The sequence below is a fragment of the Pezoporus occidentalis genome, unplaced genomic scaffold (genome assembly GCF_034315485.1).
Source record: "Pezoporus occidentalis ecotype Australia unplaced genomic scaffold, CSIRO_AGI_Poc_V1 ctg57, whole genome shotgun sequence".
NCBI lineage: Eukaryota > Metazoa > Chordata > Aves > Psittaciformes > Psittacidae > Pezoporus > Pezoporus occidentalis.
In genome coordinates, this window is record NW_026915910.1 from 6,484,244 (window position 1) to 6,510,979 (window position 26,736).

The 26,736-nt window shown below is 37.5% G+C and overlaps 1 protein-coding gene across 5 annotated transcripts in view; it reads right to left on the minus strand.

Moving 5' to 3' along the window:
- MSRA (methionine sulfoxide reductase A) overlaps positions 1 to 26,736 on the minus strand; it is a 278,630-nt gene that overhangs the window by 232,435 nt on the left and 19,459 nt on the right. Inside the window, exon 1 of one of the 5 annotated variants that reach the window (XM_062638578.1) lies at positions 22,705 to 23,296. The exons of 3 other annotated variants lie outside the window; for them this stretch is intronic. Coding sequence is in view for 1 of the 2 variants with exons in the window: in XM_062638577.1 (XP_062494561.1) it covers positions 22,034 to 22,067 (34 nt within the window). In the remaining variant the exon portion in view is untranslated. Of the gene's footprint in view, positions 1 to 22,033; positions 22,677 to 22,704; positions 23,297 to 26,736 lie in introns of those variants that run through there. One more of the 5 variants, XM_062638577.1, reaches the window with a different exon arrangement.

Here is a 26,736-nt window from a genome sequence, read left to right on the forward strand (position 1 = left end):
TATCCTCATACGCCAAAAGCTTGAAGTAACTACAGGTATCAAACTAAAAGGTTATGTCTTCTTATGTGTTTCTTCTGCTCCATTTAAAATAGTATTTGTTTTTAAATGCAAGTTTAGCTCAGTTTTAATGTTAATGCTTACAAGCATCTGTGATGCAGGGATCATGCATCTGGGTGAGAGACAGAGTGAAAACACAGGAAGGCAGATTAGACTCAATTTAAAATCCTGACAGAGTAATTAAATAATAGAAATTAATCAAATTAATTCCAAGACAAGTCAGTCAGAAACCTAGAATACAGGGACATTATAAGTCACAGGTAGAAGCAGCTTTCTTTTAAAGAGGTAGAAAGTGTAGATTGAGATGAGATCTTAGGAAGAAGTTCTTCCCTGGGCTCTGGCACAGGTTGCCCAGAGAAGCTGTGACTGCCCCATCCCTGGCAGTGTTCAAGGCCAGGCTGGACTGGGCTTTGAGCAACTTGGTCTAGTGGACCCCTGCGGCAGGGGAGCTGGAACTGGATGAGCTTTAAGGTCTCTTCCAACCCAAACCATTCTGTGATTCTATACTGGAAAAGAGGATATGTACAGCCATGCACTGGTTTGGAAAACCAAAAAGGAAAGGAATTCTGGGGCTGTGCTTAGGTTTAATTTTTTTTTCCATACATTTATGCTAACTGATTTAGTATGTTTATAATATGTTTATAATCAGTGCATTATGATAAATAATGCACTGGCAGCCACATATCATCAAAAGCAAAACATAGTTGAACAGCAAATTACCTTCAATATTTGAAGACCTGTGGGCAACAATACTGGCAATGCAAATGTCACAGGCAACATCACCCACCCCTCACTTCCTCTGCCCAGTTAGATCACAGCAGCACAACCTCTTATCACTGCTGTGATTAATATCAGTCTCAAAGGCAGGATGTTGGTTATCTGCTATGGATTAAGGGCTTCTGGTCCAGTAGGTGGGATACCTGGATAATCTGAATTTTGTTTCCAGCTGTGTGGGTATCTCTTACACAGCCTCGGAGAAGCAGCTTCTTCTCTATACACAGTGTGAATTCATTGGTCACTGACCCAAGTTACAACAACCACAGAGGAAAACCAGGTGAGGGATAGGCTGACATACAGTCACCACTGATTGCTAAAGACAGATACTCCCCAGCACAGAGGGTGCATTTATTCTTGGAGCCTGTTTCACCCTGTACAAGGCTCAGATGACCCAACAGCATGGATAACTTAGTGTTATGTGGTTAAAAATTGTGTTTAAGCTCAGCATTGTTAGCAAAATTCATTATTTCTTCCTGCACAGCTGGACTGCAGGGATCATTAAAAAAAAATCTTTGACCATTCCTCCATTAAAACGAATTGACAAAAATACATAAAGTAGTTAGCAGTAAAGACTTTTTTAAAAAAAAATTGGGTTCAGTTTTTCCAATTACTAAGAGCTTGAAAGTAAGAAGTAAGTAGGGAGAAGTAGATTTTTCTATACATAACCATTTTTCTTCCAGGTTTTCTTCTTTCCTGTTGCTAGGAGACTACAATCCCAAAGTGTCAATAATGATGAAAGACATTATATTAAATTTATCTTTATTTTATTAAAGACTGATCAAAACAACTTGTACCTTAAAACCAATGTAAACCAAAAATCTTTTCACTCAGAAAAATTCTAACACAGTAACTCAAATGTTCAAGGCTCGGTAACTACTTAAATGATGTGTGATATACAGCTCAGTGGTATACCAAAACAGGACCAGGATATTTTCCATACAAAAAAGTATAATAAAAGAAGCTAATAAAAATGAGTGAAAGTTTTGTATCACCCTTGATCAAATATAGCATCTGCTTCTGCCCATTAGAGGAGGACTGAGGCGGATGATCCTTATGTTAAACTATCACACAATCAGACATTGATCCAACATAATTACAGAATCATAAGAATGAAATGTAAGAAAATCTTACAATAGGCAGCAGTGAAAAGTGTCATTCTGCTCCCAGAAGGACACAAGAAACCCGGTTGTTAAATAATCTCAACAAGAAGGATCCAACAGAAGCTTTGGAAAAAAACAAGGCAGTGTTATAGATCATAAAGGAGAGAAACACATAAAGTGCTCTCCTGAATATGATACAGTATTGACATTATTTTTGCAACCAACATCAAATGTTTTGCAGGATTCTTTACTTGTTGACTGAATTAATGTTTTAAAGTTTCAGTTTTAATAACAATACATAATACTAGACTTTTGCTTCTTCAACATAAAAGCACAGGCAAATGGCAAGCTATAAAACTGTATATCACTATATTAAAATTATGTATGCAGCTACGGTATTAAAGCTAAAATATTTTTAAGATACTGAGAAAGCCACAAGTTCTGAAAACTCCATTTCTGCAGCTGAACATCAAAGAATGCGTGGATTTAAATAATGAAAAAAAAAAGTAAATATAAACATGAGGAGGATTACAGGTATTGGGAAAATAGAAGAAAGTAAGAGAACCGATGTTCCTTTGGCATTTGGTGATAAGTCTGTGAAGGCATTTTTAACTCAGACTAGCAGCTTCTCTTTCTTTTACTAGGTAGTCTTTGATCCAACTCAAAGGAATTAAGACTAAAAGCAGGGATATGGTGGTGTTTAAATTTCTTCCCACTTTTTTCTAGCAGCAAGAACTACTGTGGATGTGTGGCAAAAATCACACGGTACAAAAACAAATCTCAGCTATATAAATAAAATTCAAGAAACACCACAACCAGAGTTCAATGGGCTTGCCACTCAGAGTGAAAACCAAAGAGAGTAGGCACAAAGTACAAACACAAGCCCAAAACAATTTTGTCAAATTTAACTTCGTATTTTCTCAGCCCCTGCAGGAAGCTAACAGGCGTATTTGTCATGTAGAAGCACAGACTCATCCTCCAGAAATATCCGCAGTTAATAGGGAGAGACAGACATTTCAGTTAATTTCACTGCACTGGTCTCCAAAGACATTCAGAGGTGACTAGTCCCAGTGATGATGTAGTACCTGGCTGAGGCACCCCAAATGACAGCAATATGGCCATTCACTTTCTTTATAGTGCCACCTAAAGCTCTTACAGCAAGAAGTTTGCTTACCATCAATACCTCATGCTTGTTTGATCCAGCATTTCTGACAGGCAGGGCTCCCAAAAATGGGGGGATCAGATGTATTCAGCACAGGCACTAATACCCCTCAAGACTGCATCATACTTTTGCCAAAGGTAGGTAAACAAGAATCTGGGAACCCTTAACAGAATCATAGAATTGTGTAGGTTGAAAAAAACACTGAAGATCATCAAGTCCAACCATTAACTCAGCTCTGCCAAGTCCACCACTAAACCATGCCCCTGAGCACATTTTAAATACCACTAACGTGGGCATCTACACATTTTAAATACCACTAACGTGGGCAGCCCGTTTCAGTGTTTGACAACCTTTCGGCGATGTATTTTTTCCTAATAACCAACCTAAACCACCCCTGGCACAACTTGAAGCCGTTTCCTCTTGTCCTCTCTCTTGTTACTTGGAAGAAACATGGCATCTGTACCCCTCCCAGAGGTAACTCTGTCCGAAGGAAAAGTCCCAAGGTTCATTTCAGTACAAACAAAGAAGTTAAATTGCTGTGGTTTTCACTCTACTAGCTTTTGGACACAACTTATTAATTTCTCTCACCAATGAATCACAAACTTCTCTGGTGAAAGACTGAACTAGAAGAACTAGTATCTGATCATAAGCAATAACAGAATTACCACTGACAGATATACACCAGTGAAAATTTTTAGGCAACACAATATCTTTTGCTGTCCTGGTATATCTTACCCCAATACATACCAGGAAGACAATGGCAATTTTAAATATAAACTATCGAAAAGTGACGAAATAAACTTTTGCCATTTATGGGTAAGATTAAGCTACTTAAAGGCTATTTAAACTGTCTCTTCTGTATCATAATCATAATCAAGCTATTGTGTGTATTTCACAAGATAAGGAATAAGGTGGGCTAGCTTGCCAACAAGGATAAATCAAGATGTATATACAGTTAATGAAGAAATAGACCTTTTGTTGCCAGCAGCTTCACTGAAAAGCCATAGGGGATGCCGTTTGTGCTTGCATTTGTGAGCTGTGCATGAGTGGTTTTGGACTGAATAATGAACCTCTTTGCTGCATTGGGTCTGCTTTATGGTTCATGGAAGCAGCTGCTTTGCATTCAAATGTAGTATCTTATGCAAGCTTTAAGAGAGTAAGATACTTTTCTCTTAACCTTTATTGAAACCTCTTGATATTAAAAATGTAGGCATATCATATGACCTAATTTGGTGAAACTATGCAATAACATAAAATAAAACCTTGCTGTCCATAATGATTCCACAAATGGTTAGTGTATTAGTCTGCTTTCCAGGACACCAGGTCTGATACACTGAGAACCAGGGGATACTGCTAACATGGAGACCCAAAGAGGGTTCACTATCTCCCGGGGGAACTGCTCTGCATATGTCAATAGTCAATGGTAATGAAGAGGCAGTTCACTGATCGCCTTCTTTTGGGGGGTTTCCTCTGTGGCTCATGACCTAAAATGAGTGCCCATGAAATTCCATGTCTCAATCTCTCTTTTCAGAGTCATGTCATAGTTACCCTAAAAACCACACGTTCTCATTCCTTAATTCAGTTCTCCTCCAGAAGTCACCCTCCTTCCTTCCCTTTTCTGACTCATATATTCAGATTGTCTGGGGATTTATCCCTCCATTTTCTAGCTTTCTTATTCCTTTATCACTTCACCTCCAATGCTGTATGTTGTCACTGTCATATTGGCCCCTTGATTGCCAGCTGGACCTTTGGTGAGTATAACATTGTTGTGCCTGTTCTTGAAAGAGGAAGAATAATTGGCACATCTTCTAAATTAATGCACTTAGCCTTAGTCCCTATAGCCACGTGTAAAGCATACACATTTTTAGTATAAAGAAAAATACTTTTCCATACAGTGCAAACCTTCACTTTTTAATTTTCATTTCAAAAACTACAGTATTTGTCTGCTATAGAATTACAGTAGATGAGTTTTTCTCTACTTAACTACCATTTTGATTAGCATATTGTATAAAGAAGGGTGGAGGAAAGGAATAATGAGGAAGACAGCCTTTGAATCTGAATAGTTTTGAGACTACCAAAAAGAAACAAAAATTAAGGCAGCTCTGAAGATCTGTCTCTGTATCTTTGTCAGTTTGCCACTGTTCCACTCAACTCAAGACATTTTGCATCCTCATAGACAGCTGTAACTTCTGGGCTGACAAACATTTTCACTGATGTTAAATAACTTGATTACAGCTGGACAGGAATTGATTACATCATTCAGTATCAATTGCTAGTATGCCTTACATTAAAAATTTGCTGGAAATAATCAATGAATAGATTGTCTTTGTTTAAAAAAAAAAAACAAAACAAAACCGGCAACTACTTAAATACTTCGGAAGTATTAAAACAGTTCTTTAGAAATAAGAATATCAGCGACAAGTAAAACTCCATTTCCATACAAGGAAAAGATTTTTCACAGTGGAAATGGTTAAGCAAAAGAACAAGGTACCAAAAAATGCAATGAAATCTGCATCAACAAAGATTTTCAGCACTCAACTGAGCAAGGCCCTAACTTTGAAGGCAGCCCTGCTCAGAGCAAGGAACTGAACCAGTTAACTTCCAGAAGTCCCACTTAACATAACTCTGTGTGTAATAGTATGGAATAATAATATATTAGTTCCTCTTTCAAATATAAGCATGATAACAACAGGTCCTAAAATATTTATCCAGCCTCCAGGTACTCCCTATCCCAAATGAATTTCAGTATCTCCCAGAACCTAATTTCATTATCCTGCAGTGGACTTTTTTCTTACTGAGATTTACATCCTCTGTTCTCTACAACTTCAAAAGAAATTGTGTACTAGCCTGATTTTTACAAATAATAAACAATAACTACATAAAAAATAAGTGCTTTAAAAGAATATTTTTCCTTAGGACTAATTCAGTCTGTGATTTAATATAAAGAGGTGTAAGATCATTTTCCCTCCAGCAGCTATGTCATTTACACTCTTCAAAAACCTATTCTAAAAACCTGCTGTTGGAGTTTCTCTCATTAATCGAGCTAAATAAGTCCCTGAAAGCCTTTGGTAAAACAGACACTAGATTACATTAATTAATCATTTAAATTTTCTTCTGATCTTGCTGCGACTGCCACAGGCAACCCTGCCTCTTCAAAGATAACTACAATGCAAGAACAATAACTACAGTTCATAAGGACAGCAGAATTGAAGCAGAGGTACATTAGGTGAAAATCTGACCAATTTATTTGCATCATATATCCTACCAATTATGTTGCTCTAACTGCAGTTAAAATACACTTCTGACTTCATTTGCACAAAACAATAAGAAATTACGGGACATGGGTGTAGAAATATGTTTCCTTTTTAAGGAATACATCTCTTGTGTATACATAGAGGGAAGGCATATATCAACCTGCATGTACCAAAGGCAGGTGACAGCACATGAGAACTCCTGTTTTCTAAAATTAAATTGGCACTTCACTGTAAACCTCTTCATAGACTTGCTGCAACCAAAACCTGAGGTTCAGGTGTCTGAGTACTCAGTGACTTCCACGTTGCTTTCATCCTCCTACAACCTGTGCTTTTTCCTCCTAATTCTCTTAATGCTAATAATCTGATGATAATTAAATATGTTAGCCATTATATTCCAAATTCAAACAGAGTAAAAATAAAAATACACATTACAAATTATTAAGCAATTGTTATCAATATATCATTTTCATAAAACACTGTTCATCAGTATACAGTGATCATAAAAATCCTTTGGATATTGTTAGTGTTAAACTGGTTCACATAGGTGAACTGGAGTTACCTTTATTTTATATATTTCTGTTCATAATGTTCAATAATCAAAGATATTTGCAAAAGTGAGTAGCCATCAGCACACATCACTTGAAAGAACAGAAAAATTCTAATTTCTTGTGTGGTCACACCTCTTACAATTTCATACAAAGGCTCCACTAAGCTGTTAGCATACAAAGCTTTGAGAACTTCAAGAAGTATTATGATTTCTTTTAAAAACAAGATCTAGGATCAAGTACCCAAAATTCACTATCACGATCAGGTGGTAAATTATCAACATGTCTGTTCTCCAACAACAGTCAATAGGGGGGTGCAGTGATTTGTCTCATTTTTATGCCTACAGTATACATTTGCTACTGCATATTTTGATAAAAATTATAAAACACAGAATACTGAAGAACTTCACTGTGAAACCTACATGCTGGTGAGAAACCTGCATTTCTGGGTGAGAAAGAGGAGCCCACTCCACTAAAAGTTAATATCCTCCTTGTAATTCAGGCAAGCACAAGAGAGATGCTTGCACATGGTGTGTCAAAAAAATAGCATATCTTAGCATGTAAGGTCACTTAGCTGTCAGGAACAGAAGCAGAAACTGCCTCCTAGACAAATGATGAACAAGAAAACACAAAGCTGAGTAGGAAAGGAAAGGGAGAAAAATTCTAATTTAAGCAAATTTAAACAAGATGTACAGTACACACTAGATACAAGACCCTGTCCCTGCAGACTGGGTGGTGTGTTTATCTACTCAGGGACAGTACAGGCCAGGAACCTTTCAAAAAGATGTTTTGAATTTTGCTGTAGAGTTCTGTCAGGTGAAAGAGTTTAATAGTGTGGATGTGATCAGACTGATCAAGACCAGAAAACAATTTTGTTTATGATGACGACGTAGGTTGCTATAGACAAAAAGATATATTTCAGATGTGATCCTGGGATGGGTTAACCAAGCACGGTTTGACCACCCCTCTTATCAAGTATTTGAAAAACTTGTAAATATTCCCCACATTATTTATTCTAACTGTAACTTTAGTGGTGATGTGCAGTTTGAAAGCAGCCAACTACCATGCAGCTATTCCAACTTCTGGTAGTGTACTTAAAACTGAGGGAGTAGAACACTTGTGCAGGAGCCAGTCCCCTGGGATGTATTCTCCAACATACCCAGAAAGTAACAAGAAGTTTCTCTGTCTAGCTGCACAGTTTATGAACTACTAAAGAAGAGTATGGGAAGAGAGCATGGCTTCCAAAAGCCAGTGATAGAATCACAGAATCATAGAATAGAGTTGGAAAGGACCTTGAGATCATCTAGTTCCAGCCGCCCTGCCATGGACAGGGACACCTCACACTAAACCATCTCACCCAAGGCTTTATCCAACCCAAAAAAACTCTCTGACACAGAAGAAGCATGCTTCAATCCATGGCTTCCTGTGCAGTTTGTGACAGTAACATAAAGACAGCACCTCCTCATTTCAATCACATGAAAGATGTAGCTCGGAAGGACCACTGATGTCTGAAGACTAACACCTGCTCAAAGCAGAACAAATTAAAGTTAAATCAGACTGAACAGGGTCACATCCCAGTGGATGCAGAAAGTGGATATGTGGTCTAAAGTTTAGTTGATGCCCATGGGTAGGCAGTGGATCCTCACCACCACTAAAGGCACCACTAAGCTCCCCATTAAATCAGACTGAATGACTTCAGTTAAATTTAGGCAGGGTGAATCTCACTCAGAAGCTGCTTCCATGGAGGGTGCTATGATTCCCCTTCATTTGAAGAAAATAAATGTATAACATACAGAAACTCACAGAATGGTGATTAACAGTAGGGTGCCACCAATCAGGCAGAACTCAGCTTTTATTTGTGAATTCTCTGAATGCAGGACAAAGCCACAAAGGAAAGGAAGAGGAATGCTGCAAGACAGAAAGTACTTCGTGATTAGTGATAGGCAAAGATTTAGAATCAATCAACAAAAGGAATGCAGCACTGTTTTACAAGGCAATAATCCAGCTCAATTCCCTAAGGTAAAGCCTAGGAGAATGAAGGCCGAGTAGTTTTTTCAAACAAGGCAACTTGATTATTGCCCCATAAAACAGCATGGCACTGTGATTATTACCTTTGTGTTACATGCCCTTTAAAAATGCGTTTTCTCCATAAATGTTTAAAACCTAACAAGTAAAAAGATCAGAAGAGAAAGGGGACATGAGCCTAGAAGGTAACACATTTAATGCTTTCTTCTAATTTCCTGAAAATGTATCAAGTGAGAAATGTAAAAGAAGCAGTTTCAGTCAGGGTTGTTATAAAGAGCAGCAATAAATCCTATTAATAAGCAGTGTACTAAGATTTTACGTCTCTCTAATTCTTCACACATATGTTGTTTCCCCCCTCTGCTAGTTTTCTCCCTTTTCACACTCACGCAATCGCATAAGCAGTTTTTCTTCATCTAGAATTTTTCCTAACACATTTAAATTTCATATTACACACCACATTTCACCAAACCAAAAGCAAGGCAAAAACTCAAATATCTTGGAGAATCTCATTAGTGATCACCCATAAAACTTTAAACCCAATTAGCCTTTGTAATCTCCAAAAGAACAGGACATTTGGAGAATACAGAGCATCTTGTCTCAGCACCTGAATCCATGCCTTGACCTGACTGACAAAAGGCAGTGGTCCCACAGCCAAAAATCACTTGGCCTTCTTTTATTTAGAACAGACATATTTAGAACAGAATTGATATTGCATCATAGCTGGTAATGTAACAAAAATTTAATACACCTGCTAAAAAAATCATTCCTGATAAGACAAAAAGAATACTCCGAGGATGGACTGACTTCATCTTTAAATTAAAACCAAAGCATTAGCTTTGCTCACAGCAGCACTAAATAAATATGATTCACTGAATAAAACAGGCTTAAAATAAGAAAATTCAGCAGACTCCCAAATAATTTGTTTCTGATATTATATTTAGATGTGCCACAGCTGCCTCACCATTTTGGCACCTACTCAAGGTATTGAATTTCAAAGAAAATAACACATGGAACTTTACAAATATTTAATCTCTAAAAACTCTTCTTTCCTCCATTTTAAAAATTTTGCAATTCCTCTAATAAAAATTTCTTTATAAAGACAAACAACCAAAACAAATATGATTTCAACTGACGTTGTTTCGAAAACATTAAATGGAATCCCACTGGGAAATTAAATGGAAATGTCATGTCTAATAAAGGGAGAGAATGATTCATAGACAGAATCTAACATTTTAAAGTATGTTACCTACGTAATTAGAGGAGCCTGATTTTCCAAAGGACCAGTCTCTTACACCTTCCAATAGAATCAAAGCCTAAATACAAGCTTTGAAAGCCAGTTTCAACATATGTGCTTGAAATATTTGGCCACTCTTGCAGAACTTAAGTCCGGAAAGCCCTGAAAGCAGTCCTGCTACCTAAGGTACAGAACTCACTGGCTTCCAACTGCTTCACAACTGTCTTTTCAGAATAACTGCTATCACCATTGGCAAAATTACAGCTTGATTTCAAAATACCTGAAGTATACAAAATATCTGTAATCATCCTTACAACAACTAAACATAACGTGTCCATTTAAAAATCTGCAACTTGGGAATCTGCAATAGTTGACAACAAAAAATCTCTGGATAAAGAATTATGGGAAAGGTGACACTTCCTAGGCTGTGCAGAGGAGAAGCAGCTTTTAATTTCACTTACTGTCAAAAAGATGCAGTCCAAGTTTAGTGCAAAACCAGAGAGAATGAAGTAAGAAGCTGTGTGTAGATAGCAAAAGTTCAAGTCCTGCTATTACATTCAAGTCCCAGTATGAATTGTGACATGCAAGTTTAGACTCAACCAAAACGGGAGATAACAATACAGAAAATGATTTCCAGGCCTCCTCGATTTCATATAAAGAAAATTTTATCTGAAACTGCTAAGCAGTATCCCTAGGTTACCAATAAAACTATACATGAGATATTGTGGGGAGCATATTCATCAATATTAAAATCATTGTACCATTACACTGCATTACTGGACTTTCCCGGACAAGGATATTACTCTGTTTCTCAGCTATGGCACCCAAACTAGTAATTGCAGGCTGTCATAGGCAATCTGCAGGTGATCCATAAAAACCCAGTATTTTCAGGTTTATCATTAGCTTTGCAACTTTGACAGCAAGTTTGTAGTCCTCGTCTGAGCACTCATGGGAGTGAGGAAAAAACACCTTTTACATCATTTAACTGCTCAAAATGGAGCCAGGCTCTAAAGTGTTTAAAATACAGCACAGTGCTCTTTCTTGGTGGACCCTGTGCTGCATGAGAAGGTGGCAACACCTTCTTCAACTAAGTTCAGTTTCTCAGTTTCCTCTTCAGTGAACTGTAAGATCTGTGTGAGTCCTTTTTGGGGTGTAGCAAACTTGGACTGCTAATAAAACAGATGAGTCCATGTGTGACAATGATTATTTGGCATCCCATTCTCCGGGGTGCTCAGCACCTGACAGCAGTAATGGGAGCCACAAATTTATTTGCAATGTGTTAAGAACAGAATGTTTGGAGGCATAAATTCTCAGTAAAAAGGAAGGCAAGAGAAATATTAACTCAGACGCTGAGGGTACTAAATGAAGGTCTACTGACTTTAGTTACAGTGCAAGGGAGAATGGTAGTGTGATAATAAACAAACATTATCACCTTCTTTATTATGACCATTAAAAAGAGGCAAGTAAAATTAGAAAAGTGAGGAGGTTAAATAAAGCAGAAGCTTAATAAAAACTCTTAGCAGTACTCAGATGCAGTTTTGCATGGGACAAATTTCCTTTTACTGTTTAAACAATGAAAGAGTAAATCAAAGTAATTTTAAATGTTTAGGCACAAATCCTAAGCTATTCTATGACAAATCCATGACCACATCTTGTATTTCATACTGTTGGTACCATCAGCACTGGTCTTGTTCCTGATGCTGCACCATGAGGCACCGAGACTGTAGACCCATATGAGAATGATGTAAATGTGTCTGAAAAGGAAAAGAGGGAAATAGAACAGCAGCAGTGAGCTTTGGAGTGAAGCTCACAGCTTCCCAGTGTCAGCAAGGAGCTTTTCATGCTGCTGATGTCTCAGAGGACCCTAGGGAGAAAGACAAGAGCTTTGAGATGCATGTCATTGTTTGGGGGCATGACATGAGCTGAAGGTTAAGAACAAAAGAACTAGATCCAGAAGTCTCCAGGCACAGTCCTGTGACAGAAAAAGGCAGGAAAAAAAATCAAGCACTTTAGCAGAAAACACAAGTGAAAGAAATTGTGTTGGTCCTCTTCAAGGTAGTAGAAGGGGTTCGCTATTTTAGACAAATTCAGGTCTTGCTTTTCAGTTCAGTTGTTAGGATCAGAGGAAGTGCACTCAAATTTTTCCATCTGCTATTTTCACACTAGTGCCTCATAAGACTTCTGGTCTCATCCTGAAAGAACTGCAAATACCACATTTTATTTTCACATGTCCTTCTGAAAGGCAAGTTAAGCATTCAGCATGCCCATCACTCACATATGTAACAGCGTTACACAAAAGACTGCTGGAACCCCAAAGGTACGTTTTAAAACAAATAACTGCATTACCTAACAAAATCCATCAAGTTTTTATACATAAAAGAGAAGTGACTTGTAAAGAAAAAACAGTGATTTTGAGGCAATATAAGAAACTCCCAACTCCCAGCACAGGCAATGAAAAGGAAATGCATTACTAGAGGGTAGGCAGACAAGGACTATCCACATTTGCTTGTCTCTTTTTTATCTATTGCAAATGAAATTATAATGATTTACAATAAAACAATTACAGAGCCTTTGATCTTAATGTCACTCGGAAATCCAAATGTAAGTAAGTGTACAAAGTAAGTCAAAGACCAGAATAACTGGAAAACCTACCAAGAAAAAAAAAATAATATTTAAACAAGAGCTATTATACTTGATTATGATGAAAAAGATAATGTTTTAATTATCTCTGGGAAGCATATGAGCATAAACTTTAACTTTCACTACAAACACCTCTCCACATATATACATTTGTACAGATACGTGCACCACACCTCTCTCATCTTTAAGCAAAATCTCCTATGCGAAAGTAAGCTGTAGTAAGTTACAGATAAAAAAAAAGCGTACAAGGATTTTGGCAGTTATCCAAAAGAAAACGAAAATAAATACTGAACATGAAGAAAACTCCAAATATATTAAAAAATCAAGCAAGTAAAGGGTGATTATGATCTAACATGCAGCAGTAATATCATAGGATACCGACTCTTCAGACGTTGTCCAAAATTAAATTATTTTAATTGGCTCTATTCCCTCAGACCACAGTCATACAGGACAAAGATAAAACACCCTCCTTTCCCTGTGAGCGTAAGAGGATGTGTATTTACTACACAAGCATGCAGGGCAAGGGAAATAGATGCCTCAGTAGTAAAAGAACTTTTCCTAACCAACAGCTTTCTGTTCCTAATAGCAAAAGCAATGTGACCACAAACAACACATATGCGGGCACTTCTTGGAAGATGTCATCTACAAACATTTCTTCTTATCCCTGCTTTGTCTTCCTTCCTACCATTCTTTGATTTTTTTCACTATATGATTACGTTAAAAATATTTTTTCATTTTAAAACTACCTTTGGCTCCTGAATACCCAGAAGATTTGTTTCAATGAACTCCTTATAAAGGAATCCACAAAGCAAATATAAGCCTGGCCACTCCAGGGCATGGTACCCTGCCCTTTCATTATAAGACATGGTCAGCTGTAATGTTTTCCGGTAATATCATGCATAATTCCTGCCAGTGGGATTGCACCTGACCCCAAAGGATGAAACAGCTGAGGTAAAATATCACATGCAAAATTTAGCACTTCTGACATATGACCCAAAAGCAGGTAAAATATGCAGTCAGGAACACTGAGATTGCCTGTGATAGTAATGAGTATGCTGGCCAAGCACAGAACATGCAAGTTTCCTATACAAAAAGGACAACACAGAGCAGAAGAAACTTTCCCTTTTTAGAACAAAAATTAGGGCAAGAAAATAGGCTGCAAGTTCACATGGGAAAGACTGGACAGAGCATCATAAGCTTCCTTGCACTACAAACCCGTAAAATACAGAGGTGCCATTCCCTGGCACAGCTAAGTATTGAAAGACTTAACACATCTCTCCTTTCTGCTACAGATTTCTTTCAAAATACTGTAAGAAGATTAAAAAAAAATAAAGAAACCAATTAAGTATCAAATCAGACTTTCCATGGATCACCTTCACAACTGGGTGAACCTCATGGCATGGAGCTACTCCAGCCTCACCTCCATCACACTACAGGACTTGACAACCTCTACTGGTTACTACTACTCATATGTACTGTTAGTAGAACCTGATGTACCCCGACTTTGTTGGCCTTCCTGATCAAAGGGAACAGTTCTGGAATTAGAACAAACTGGAAGTGAATCCAACTGATGGAATGTAGTTTTAGAAATGTTATGATGTTTTGTTAAAGCATCATCCTTCCATTTGGGTCAGGTTGTCTCTTTTTTTTTTTTTTTTCATGTACTGTATCAATAATTATAAAAACAGGTTAGGAGGTCCCGGAGAGAAAACGTAGTCCATCAGTCTGTCTCAAGATTGGACTACTACTCCAAAGACCCAGAGATCACTTATTCCAGTACTGTTCTATATGTTTCTGCACAACTCGTTCCGTAATATCTACACTGAATCTCTTTTGACACAGTTTAAGTCCACTATGCCTTATTTGAGCCACCACAGGCATGAAGAACAGATTACGACCTTCTGATTTACAGCAGCCTTCTACATAACTTTAGTGCTATCACATTTTCCTTCCATTTTCCCTTCCTTAGGCTAAATTACTCAAATTTGCTCTTCTCACTGATTTAAGATGAAAAAGTTAGATGTAGATTAGATGTAAAGAACAAATTCTTCAATATGAGGTTGGTGAGATACTGGAATGGGTTGCCCAAAGAAGTTATGGATGCCCTCTCCTTAGAAGTGCTCAAGGCCAGGTTGGATGCAGCTTTGATCAACTTGGTCTACTGGAAGGTGTTCCTGCCCATGGCAGGGGGACCTCTGATCACTGTCTTTGCTGTCCTCTGGGCTGTTTCCAGTTGGACCATATTTTTCTTGAAATACAGTGAGAAAATCTTAAAATTTGCATTATTCCATATAATTCCTTACTGCTAGAATGAAGGGCAAATTACAGAGAGAAGGTGCCACATTCACTCATACGGTCTTCTAAAATGTCTCATGTGGGACAGCGCACCCTGGTAGCATCACCCAGAGGATACACAGAAACACACAGAGACACTAAGAGCTAGATGCAATTATGTGCCTACAAAGGATTCTGCATACTGCTAGTAATTTTTAAAGAACGTTGACCTGCTCCAGATTCAGAAAGCTAAAGGAAGCCTTTGATTTACAAACTCACTGCTTATGAGCACCTCAGTCATAACTCAGCACTTCTAGAAGAAAATTAATTAGAATATACTGGTTTTACTAGAAACTATTCCACCTGAGGCTCCAATAGCATCATACCATAGGATGAACAAATTTGCCTTGAAGTGCTTACCTCTGTCTGCCAACAATGAGGGGAAACGCCATAATGTGTTCTACATACGTATACTGAAGATACTGACTGGCCCAATTCTCTCATGAGTCTAAAGAGATCATTTCACATTAAAATCTCACTGAAGAACAGCCAAGACCACAAGTAAATGGATTCTAGCAGGTGTTAACTGTGTGTCTGTAAAAATATCCTTGCTTTTCATCAAAACGCATTGGTCAGACAAAGTGCAACACTTTCAAAATTGCTGTTTAAAAGGTTATAAAGATCGAAAAGAACTGGCAAGATAGTTGGGCATTTACATTAGCATAAAGCCATCAAATATTCATTACAGCAGAGCACTCATTATGTCAGCATCTGAGTTAAATAACAAGAATAATGTTTCCCAACTATAAACTTATGTACCACAACAGCCTCCTGCGACACAGCAGTTTTAAAGAAGAGACAGCGAGACAGCATTGCAGGGAACCACATCACTCTCTCTGCTAAAATCAGTTCATTCACTGCAAATATATCGGCTTTTAGTATTTCCCTTTCAGATTAATTTACACCAAAAAAAAGTGCTAGAAAAAAGGAATTATATTGTACAGCATGAATCCATATAAAAGGGAAAACATCACACTGGGACAATGCATCTTATTACAATATGTATCTTAAATGCAAAATTACACCAGTACTGTGAGTTTACAAGCTTAATGATAGTGGGAAAAATAAAACAAAACAACCAAATCCAAGAAATATAACATTACATAAGCTCATTTATAAAATCTTACTACACTGGGTGCACAAAAACAGAAAACAAGAGCTGTAAGTGTAACAGCAGTGGGACACAATAGAAAGACATATATACCTCATTTCATGTCTTTTGGGGACCACAAAATTCTTATCTATAGATTATGAAGTGGAGTTCTTAGTTTGCTACCAAGTGCCCACGTTTTAATTGCTTGGAGAGTGCCAAAAATCTGTATGTAAGCATTAGGTCAGTATACGAGATTACTCTTACAACATTCTTGCTCACTGGATAAAGCTATAGACAAAGTAATAAAAATGCTGCCTTCCTTATAAGTGCAGATATAAGCCAGTGTTGGTTTTAAGTGCAAACAGCGCTGGTTTTCTTTCAGTACAGCACATGTCTGTACTGCCACTGATCACTCCTTTCTTGTTCTGAAGCATCACAACCATCCAGCTGCTGAAGAAATATATGTCCTCAAAAGACAGATCCTCTATCATCACTGGCTCCCTTCAGGAATCTCAGAGGGCTGTAGCCAAGAAGTTTGGCTTTCCTATACCTTTTATAACCAAGGTTTAAGTGTCTCTTTTCAATCTCGGAACCACAGACAACACAATACAGGGCAGATTTGTGCAGGATGGTGTAATTATCTATGTATGAAGACTATATGCAAGCAAATAATAACAACATCCAATTCTGCCTCCCAAACTACAGATACCTGACATTATCTAGAACGCCAATGCAGAGTGAAAGGCAACCCATGCATGTGAAAGCAGCAAGCCTTAAAATAACAGTTACTAGTAAAGAAGTCCTCTTTCTCCTTGGAAATCCTTCCTGCCTTCTCATCTATGAAGATTAGAAAGAAGTGCTTTCCTAATCAGCAATGAATGAGCAAGTCACAGTGTGTTTCCCCACTCCCTAGCATGACCTCTTTTTCCCATAACTCTGTTCAAGTGATAGCCACAAGTGGTGGTGGTAATGGATGCATCTGGTTGTCATGGCTGCATCTTATTCAAAGTGGGTTCAAGGGAGACAGATAATAACCAAAGGATAAACTGAGCAACGTGCACCACCACCCCAACCAAAATCCTGGTCACGGTCTGACCCAAGTTTAAAAAAAACCTTAACTTCTGTAGACAGCACGCAAATGTGACTGAGTTTAAATTATCTCACTTCACAAACAGTGGCCAGCCATTGAGCTCTCCTGCATGGCAGTGGGCTACACGCCAGAATCTCCCCTTGAGCAGGGACACTTCTCAAGGTTACTCCTTGAGGTTAGGGAGATTCCTTGCTGCAACAGATTCTCAGTTAGTGAGAACAGCATGCTAAACTCTGAAATCTTAGCTAAGTGATATAAAGGATTGATTGCACATATAAAATCCTTTAGACATAAACAACTGACCACGTCTGAGACTAAGTCTGGATCCAGCCACACCTGGACTCTGAGGAGTTCAGAAAGCAAGAGGCTCCTTTCGGAACCTCATGACTCAACAGGAGGGTCTCCTTGATGATTTTGTCTGATCCCTTCATCTTAACTCTTCATGTGAAATAGGTAGTGACAGGATACCTTAGTAACCCTGTGTCCCTTACTGAGAAAAGTCCTTTTCTCAAAAAGGGATTTGTTCAGTGTTCAATCCCTAAGAAATAGGGAAGAATGAAGACATAGCAGAATAAGTTAAAGCAACTAAAATAAATCAGTCATCTTAGAACTTAAAATTTCAGAGATTAGAGAAGACAGGTTCAAGAGAGAAAGAAAAAAGACCTTTGAACAAGTGTTAAGATTTGTTTTAAGATCCCAAAATGTAAGACTAAGAGGACATGTTGCAAGGGATCCTGATCCTGTACTCACAAGATCTCTTGTCATTACATTATTTGTAGGGCCCTCGCCCTTTGCATTACACAATCTGACTTCACAGATCAAATACTTAATGGAAAAAGAATCTCTACAAAATGTCTTTAGTCTTCATCAGTAAAGTGATAAAAAAGAAAGTAATTCCAAATACCTGATACCTTTTCAGATGCCTCCACCTGGCTTCAGCTGTACCTGCAGAAGACTGCAGTTCTCCTATATACCCTATGTCATGCCTGCCAATTCCATGAAGGTATCTCAGGCAGCCTAGAATGTCTAAAGCAGCACTATATACTGCTGTTAGGCACCTCAACTCCCCAGATATTCCCACAGATTGTATCCCATTTCCCTAAACAAATGTTTTCCTATCCACTACTATCAGAAGAATGAAGACAGCATCAATGTAAACCTCTGGTGAGCTGCTGGTTTTTGAAAAAGAAATTCATAGACTCTCTTCAAACTATTTAGCACAGAATATCTTCTCATGCAGATCTGGGAAAACTATATCGTGTGTGAAAAAATAGAAACAAAATCAAATTAATCCATTTCAAAATACTTAGGAAAACAGAAAACATAACAAGTGTCACCAAGTACCTTCAAGGGTATCTTTTACCTTCACAGGAAAAAATACAGAAGAGAAGGGTGTTACATTTTTATTAGGAGGTAGCAAATACAAAAGTCACTCTCCAGTTTAAAACACTATAAAAGATTCAAGTGCCTTTGTCTTCACCATGTTTAAAACTGAAACAGACCCAGAAAGTTGACCTTCATTATACTAAGACAACAAAACAAAGCTAGCCTCGCTCTGCTCAGTCTCGTAAAACTTACTTACAAAAAAATAGACAATTTAACAAATGTAAAGAAAGGCCAATAAAGGGAATTTCGTACAAGACCTATAATTCATCTCCTTGTAATGAAAACAACACTCAAAATAGGCCCACATTTCAATCCTGGTATCTCCATGACCTAGATGAGAAGGTGGCCAACCAATTTTTCTACCCACAGTAAGTGGCATCTTTGTGACCCTAAGAGGACAGGAAACACCCAAGACAAGGTGAAGACCACAAGAGCTTTTAACTACATTAGGGACGGTTCCCTGTCTGCTTCAGGGAAGATACAAATATTTTAAAATTGCATAGACTCAGCCAAATATGGAAAAACTGCTATAGTGACTCAGAGAAACAGATTATATTAGGTGTAACTTGCTAATAACAAAGCTACTAGAAAAATACAAATGTCCATAACTATCAAGAGGAGGAGCTTCTATCATTTCTACAGTATTTTCCACAAGATCATCAGAGTCAGTCACGCCCTAAACAGCATGGATTATTCCTTATCTATAAAATAAATGGGAACACAGAAGACAATAGTTATCTTAAGACAATTTAAAACTATCACAAATTAGTATTTTCATCTTCTTATCACTTGCCCTATTTTCTTAACTTTGACATTGAATATAGCAAATACTGCATTGTAGTGGCGCACAAGCCTGTACAAGTAAACAATGCTATTTTTTGTTTTAAAACTCTCTTCTTTTTTACATTACCTTATTAAGTATTTAACTGATCTTCCTCAAACTTAGACAATTAAATGTCAGCTGTCTCAGTCTAAGCTCGCTGCCCTGGGTTACCTTTAAGGTCAGTAAAGAGAGTGATTCACGGAACCAGCAGGACAGTCATCTAAACCACCTTCTAAAATTGTTTATTCCTCCACAATAATTACAATAGTTACTTAAATCATTTAGATGCTGTATTAACAGTTACACTGGACAAAATGCTATCAATTTTGCTCAAAATTTCTATTGCACAGATTAAGACTGTAACCTATAGACCCAGCTGGAATAAAGGAGTGGAATTCCACCAAAATCAATCCCACTATGCCAATTTGTGGTGTTGGAAGTATAACCAGGACATGCACACATAATACTGGATAAACAATTTTAAGTAAAATGAAGAAGTCTACGTCTGTTTTCATGAACAAGTGGAAAAGTAATTTATGCTAAATTATGATAAGGTATAGATGATAAGAGGGAAACACTACTGTATTAACATTTATATTATTATCCTACAGCCATATTTAGGAGAAATGCATAGTCACACTGAGAACTGCACATACCCTCCTTGTGCAATAAACATACTGGTTCATAGTAAGCGCTCGCTCAAATTTTGTTCAAAACTGCGTAAAAAATGGTTTACAAGTATCAATATAAAAAGCAAAACCTAAGCCTTTACGGTCTCATTTTGATCCTAATCTACTTTGATACTAGTAAGAAAAGAAGAATAAACCTTGGTTTATATATTATTAGTACATACAAGTGAGATCAGACATAGGCCTACTACAGCACCAGACTCAATGCTCCTACATGAAATAATATTATGCCTCTGTACTTCAATTAGAAAAATCAAGTTAAACCCTAATGTCTAATCCTCACCTCCACATCACAGTATGACACTTTAATAAACTGCACAATCCAATCCAAAATATATATATAGATTCATCAAGAATTAAACACAAACTGTTTGTTTATGAAGTTACTAAACTTAGCCAATAAAGACCATAAATGAATGATGATAATAAATAATCTGATTAAAGTATCCAGAAAACTCCAGATTATTATACAGTTTGTAAAAAAATATATAAATATCATAAACCATGTCAAATTACACTCACAAATTACATTAGCATGCAATTCAATCAACATTCTGGAACCAACCATTTAAACCCTGCAATCCCAATTTTGATTTTAACTTGCCAACTTGGGGTATTTTCCACAAATAAGCACTTAGGTAGACTTGTAAAAGTGAAGGGTTTAGCAGAAAGAAAAAATACTTTGTTTATTATGTAGGCCAAAAGAAATCTGCAGTGGTAGATATCTCATTTAGGAAACCAAAATGTACTGACTAGAAATGCCAAAGATAAATAATATTTTCAAAACTGTAGTAGCTGCTTTCAAAATACCTTCAGTGTGAATATATGTCCAAATATTTGTAATATTTCTATCTGTAAAATGCACTGCAAGGACCCACATGTTGAACAGGTTTAAAACCTGAGAAATCATTTATGAAGTTACCTAGAGTACTCTGGAGAGAAAAATGGTTATTTTAATATTCAGAGATTATTTTCACTTAGAGACACCACGATAAATGTTTTCTATTGTTTTCTGACTCTTAATAAGGATACCCATTAAAAATTTGTTTTGAAATGTTGTGATTAAATAAAATAGCACACGCTTTGAGACTATTTCCAAGAAATAAAGGAAATTAATTTCATAATATGCACACAGAGAGACAAACTTACTACACAGCTGTGATTGCAAACTTATCCCCATCACATCTCCCTGTTTTCCCGATCACATCACATGTTAATATCTGTGCAGGAATGAACAACATACTAGCTAACCACACAGAAAGCAAAACTGAACTCCTCCGAACACTTCCTTTCCACCGAGTATCAATTTGCAATCTATTGCGGAATCACTATTTGAGAATGTAGCTGTTGAATATATTTTCTAATGATTTTGAAAGATAGGGTTGCTGTTTTTATAATAACATGATGGAGGCATTTTCTACAAAAATCACTAACAAACCATATTAAAAGGTTTCAGTGCATCGAATGGTAATCACAACAGCATCTTACCCACTATTTAACTCCAGTATCTATCAAAAGGCTCACTAATGTAGTAAAAATATGACATATCTTGCTATGAAACCAATTTAATGTAATATTAAGTAACCCAAGTTCTTTTCCATAATCAAAAAGAACAGTTATTTCTAGTAGTCTAGTAATCAAAATGCCATGATGTACAGTTAAAATACAAACACATTCCTGTCAAAATGCTTTTCATTACTTCCTTTTTTTTTCCCCCTTTCTTTCAGCATATAAGAATTAGGGAAATGTACTTCTGCAGCATGTCAGAAATTGCATATCTTAAAGGCTGAACAATCTATTCCTTAAGGATAGTATAATACTTACTATAAGTGAAGACGATCCATAAAAATCTATGCATTACAGTTACTCTCTGATATAATGATGCTGACTGTCACAGCAGAAGTATAATCCAACCACATCCAGGCCTAATAGGTAGCATGCTAGTATTTGTACCTCTGAAATCAGGAATAAGGTATCTGTCTCAGTGAAAATCCAGGCACCCTTGGAGAAAACAAACAGTGGATTTTTAGGTCCTTAATTTTATTGAAATCATAAGACATCCACGCCTCAGTCGTCACATATTTTGGTTTAATCCACGTATGAGAAAAGAGCAGATTTTTTCACAATTTACAGCAAACAGGTACTGTAACTATAAATTGAAGTTTCTGTATCCAGTGTCATCAGTTCAAATCCAGCTCTGTCATCTTCAAACATTCCTCACTTGGCAGAAGTCAATATTTTTCTATCTCTTATTTCCTCTAAATGTAGAAAATTCATCAATTTCACACCCTCTCTAGTAAGATGCACTGGAAGAAATATTTTAGAGCAGCAGCAAAGCAACCATGCTCTCCTTTCTTTTTGTGCCCTTCAGGCGTAGTCTGGGTGTCTTCGGCTTGCCCTGCTGGTCTTCAGTGTTGTCACTAATAGCTGGGAGATGGAGCAAGGACAGTGTGAAGCAGCACAAATAAATATTGTTGCTTTAAGAACATACTTACTTTTGTATTAAGATGCCACAACTTTCTACTCTCACTTCATTGCTGGCTCAGACGATATCTTTAAGGAGGTTCCATTAAAAGTTCACATCTGTAGCATATATAAGAGAAATGCTGAAATTCCCATTCTGAACATATTCCGAAAGAGGTCAGATTTGGTTTTCAAGCATGTTCATGTCGATGAAAACTTTTTTTTTCATGCAAAAAATGAAAATTATCCCTTTTATTTAGGCATTCCCCCTGTAATCTTCCAAGTTACTCGGCTCTCTTACAGTTTACTCAGCATACAAAAAAAAAAAAAATTATAAAAATCAAATATCGTATTTCCCATATGTATAAACTGACATTGTGGAGGCTTCATTAAAGAAGTCTTTTTATTTCTCTTACCACTGGCAACTGAACGTCATTTAATGTACCACCACTTTCAAACAGCCCAAGAGACTTAAAAAGCTATCTAAGTTTGAAAACCAAAAAGTTCTGAGTTTTTCTGTACCCCAGGATGGTTTTCTTTCCTGAAGCTCAAGCCGAGAAAGCAGACAAAAGAAGCTGATTTGACTGAGCCGTGCCAAGTCTTGCCTTTTTTTCTTTCCTCCGCTCTCTCGCTCGCTCGCTCTCTCACTCTCTCGCTCCCAGCATGGCAACCTTCCCGAGCAGTCTTGGCGGAGCTCCAGCCTGTGCCAGTCTGTCTGAGTTCTTGTTTTCCAAAAGATGCTCTTTGCGAATCAATTAATATATTTAAAAACAGGAAACTGTGGGTCAGTAACCAAATCTTGGCACCAACAACCGCTTCTTCTGCCAAATCGGCTTATAGATTTCATGGTTTCCTACCTTTTACAATGGATATAACATTTTTGCTCACTGATCGTGGAGCACTGGAAGCCATTCACTGTTCACAGTGATAAGAAATCTGTTCTCTAAAAATGTCCGCATGCGACACATGAACAACCTGCAGTAAATCAAGACTCTTTTGAAGGCGGGCGTATGTGTAATTTTAATAAGCACCAAATACTCCTTAAAATAATATGTTTTATTCTCTCCTCACGAGAATCATGGGAAGATGCCAGGAGCGGGAGACGTCTAGATCTGAATTAAGATCACATTCAAAAGTAATGCACATTTTAACTTTCTAAACTCCAGCTTGAAAACTACTACTTCCTATCGATTCTAGCATTACTAAAAACCAACTGAAAATTCATAATAAATCTGATTGCAGCTAATACACAAAAAATCCTTAGCAATCTCCACACATCCGTAGATGCCAGTGATGTCATCTGCTAATTCAAAAGCACAAGTTCTGGTTGTGGCTTTCATAGGAGTAATGGCTCAGCATTAACAGCTAACTTGGTGGAAAAATTTTGGGTATATTTTAAGACTTTAAGGATAGAAAATTACATTTGGAACTTCATTCAAGATATTCCAAATGACGAGAATTCACAGGAGAATTACAGGAATAAATCTTTAATCTTCAAGCTATTTGCCAAGGCAAAATGCCAACTTTTTAAAACATATGCATTACATTAATGACCAAAATTGATTATCCAGAAAAAAACACCAAAACTTCCCTATATGTCTATGGATACTACCATTTTCTTGATGAGAGACACCATATAGAGTCCCAGATATTTCAGGGATAAGTTGTTATTTGGGACTTACTGATTAGATCTTCCCTATGGTTTGATTCAGGGATATAGTTTACTTGGCTAAAAAAGGGGGAAAAATATTCTTCCTCAGTCTAACACAGGAGCATGCTTTGTTTCTCAGGCTCAGAAAGCCCTGGAGTTTTAAAAGTGTTTCTTTAAAATTCACATTTCTCAAAGGTCTTTGGAGAGCAGACTAAAGCCCAACGAGAGGGCTAGGTGAGAATGTCTGCCAGTTGTAAACCATTTAATTTATATCTGTCTTGTCCATCAGGTGCATGTCTGTGATACACCAAGTATGGCAATGCAGTTGGTAAATCATAGAATCATGGAATGGTTTGGGTAGGAAGGGACCTTAAAGGTCATCTCGCTCCAAGCTGTTAGCACACGCAAGGACACCTTCCATTAGATCAGCCTACTCAAAGCCCCATCCAACCTGGCCTTGAACACTGCCAGAATGGGGCAGCCACAGCTTCTCAGAGCAACCTGTGCTAGGGCCTCAGCACCCTCACAGGAAAGAACTTCTTCCTAAGGTCTCATCTCAATCTCCACTCTGTTAGTTTACAGTCATTCCCCCTTGTCCTGTCCCTACAGGCCCTTGTAAAAAGCTTCCCTCCAGCTTGTCGGCCCCCTTAAAGTACAGAAGGCTGCTCTACGATCTCCCTAAAGCCTTCTCCAAGATCAACAATAAATTTATCAAGAAATTCTGTTTCACTTGCTCTTCCCACCCATTTCTTTGGCCTATAAAGCAAGTTTTCTAGGCTTCACTCCAGGTCTACACCTCCATGGAACATAATGGGCACTTACACACCCAGAGCACCCTGAGATACACTATATAGAATCACAGAATAGTTAGAGTTGGAAAGGACCTTAAGATCATCTGGTTCCAACCCCCCTGCCATAGGCATGGACACCTCACACTAAACCACGCCACCCAAGGCTTTGTCCAACCTGGCCTTGAACACCTCCAGGGATGGAGCATTTACAACTTCCTTGGGCAACCCATTCCAGTGCCTCATCACCCTTACAGTAAAGAAATTCTTCCTTATATCCAATCTAAACTTCCCCTATTTAAGTTTTAACCCATTACCCCTTGTCCTATCACTACAGTCCCTAATGAAGAGTCCCTCCCCAGCATCCTTATAAGCCCCCATTATATCTCCAATATCTCCATTTCAGATCTGAAACCAGCACGCTACACCTATTCAATCAAGAAAAAATTGACAGCAGCCTTCAAATACTGAAAATGTGGTACTCAACCGGAGAATAGTAATTCTTCTAAGTACCATGAGCAGAACAAGAACTCAAACAAGTTAAACCAAAACAATAAAGATCTAGCTTAAGCCTTAAGCAAAAACTTTATGAAGATAACAACTGCTGCATTCTGTGAGCGACTGTAATCTTAACTATTGGGGACTTTTTTAAAAAATAGGTTAATTAACTGACCTTCAGCCAGGTGGACAAATTAGACATTCTCCCAAGGCTTCCTTTGTCTTGTTTCCAGCGACTGTAAAGTCCTATCCATGTTTTCCCCAGTAGCCTCCCAACTCCAGAAGAAACATCATTAACTTTAAAATCACATTTTTGCCTCACAATATTGTACATCATATCATTTCAATTAGCACCTAGCATCATTATGACAGGACAACTTGGAAAAAAATACACCATGTGTAATTTTTCTATTTCTTTCCTTTGTGCACTTGACAGAAAACTCTTAATGTGTCAGTTTGCCTTTACAGAAAGACCATCAGGTATCGACATGGGAACAAAAAGATTTCATAGAAATTACTGTCAGGGAATTACCTCTGGAAGGCTATCCTACTTCAGCTGTCACTATTAGAAACTCATCTTTTAATTAGTTTTCCCTCAAAAACTGTATGTACTAACAACAGAGTATTTCAGCTATATTAAAATACGTATATATAATTCCAACAGAAATAAACAATTTTAACTATTTCTACATTACTCTAACTGAAAGTATGGCAGAATAAACAAATACTTTCCCTAGTAGCCAAATGCTTTCCTGAAGAGCCTTGCTAATAATATGAAGAGCCATATTTTATCTCTCAATATCCCCTGCTCCAAATACAGTGGATCTCATTGCAGAAAATACTACATCCTTCCTGTCTTAAATCATGTTTTTCAAATATGTAGTTTGCTGTAGCTCTCTTAATTCCCTCTCTCTTCTCTTACATACTCTGTAATTACAGTTCTGCCCCACTCCACTGAAATGCTTATACTGCCCTCAGTGACACTTCCCAAGATGCATCTCCCTCCAGTTTGAGCTGCCAGAATGCAACCAATATCTCCTTCACCACATAAATAAATTTCCAGCCCAGATTAATCTAGCACCCCACTTAATCCACTAGCCTCCAAATAGGAAGAAAATACAAAATTT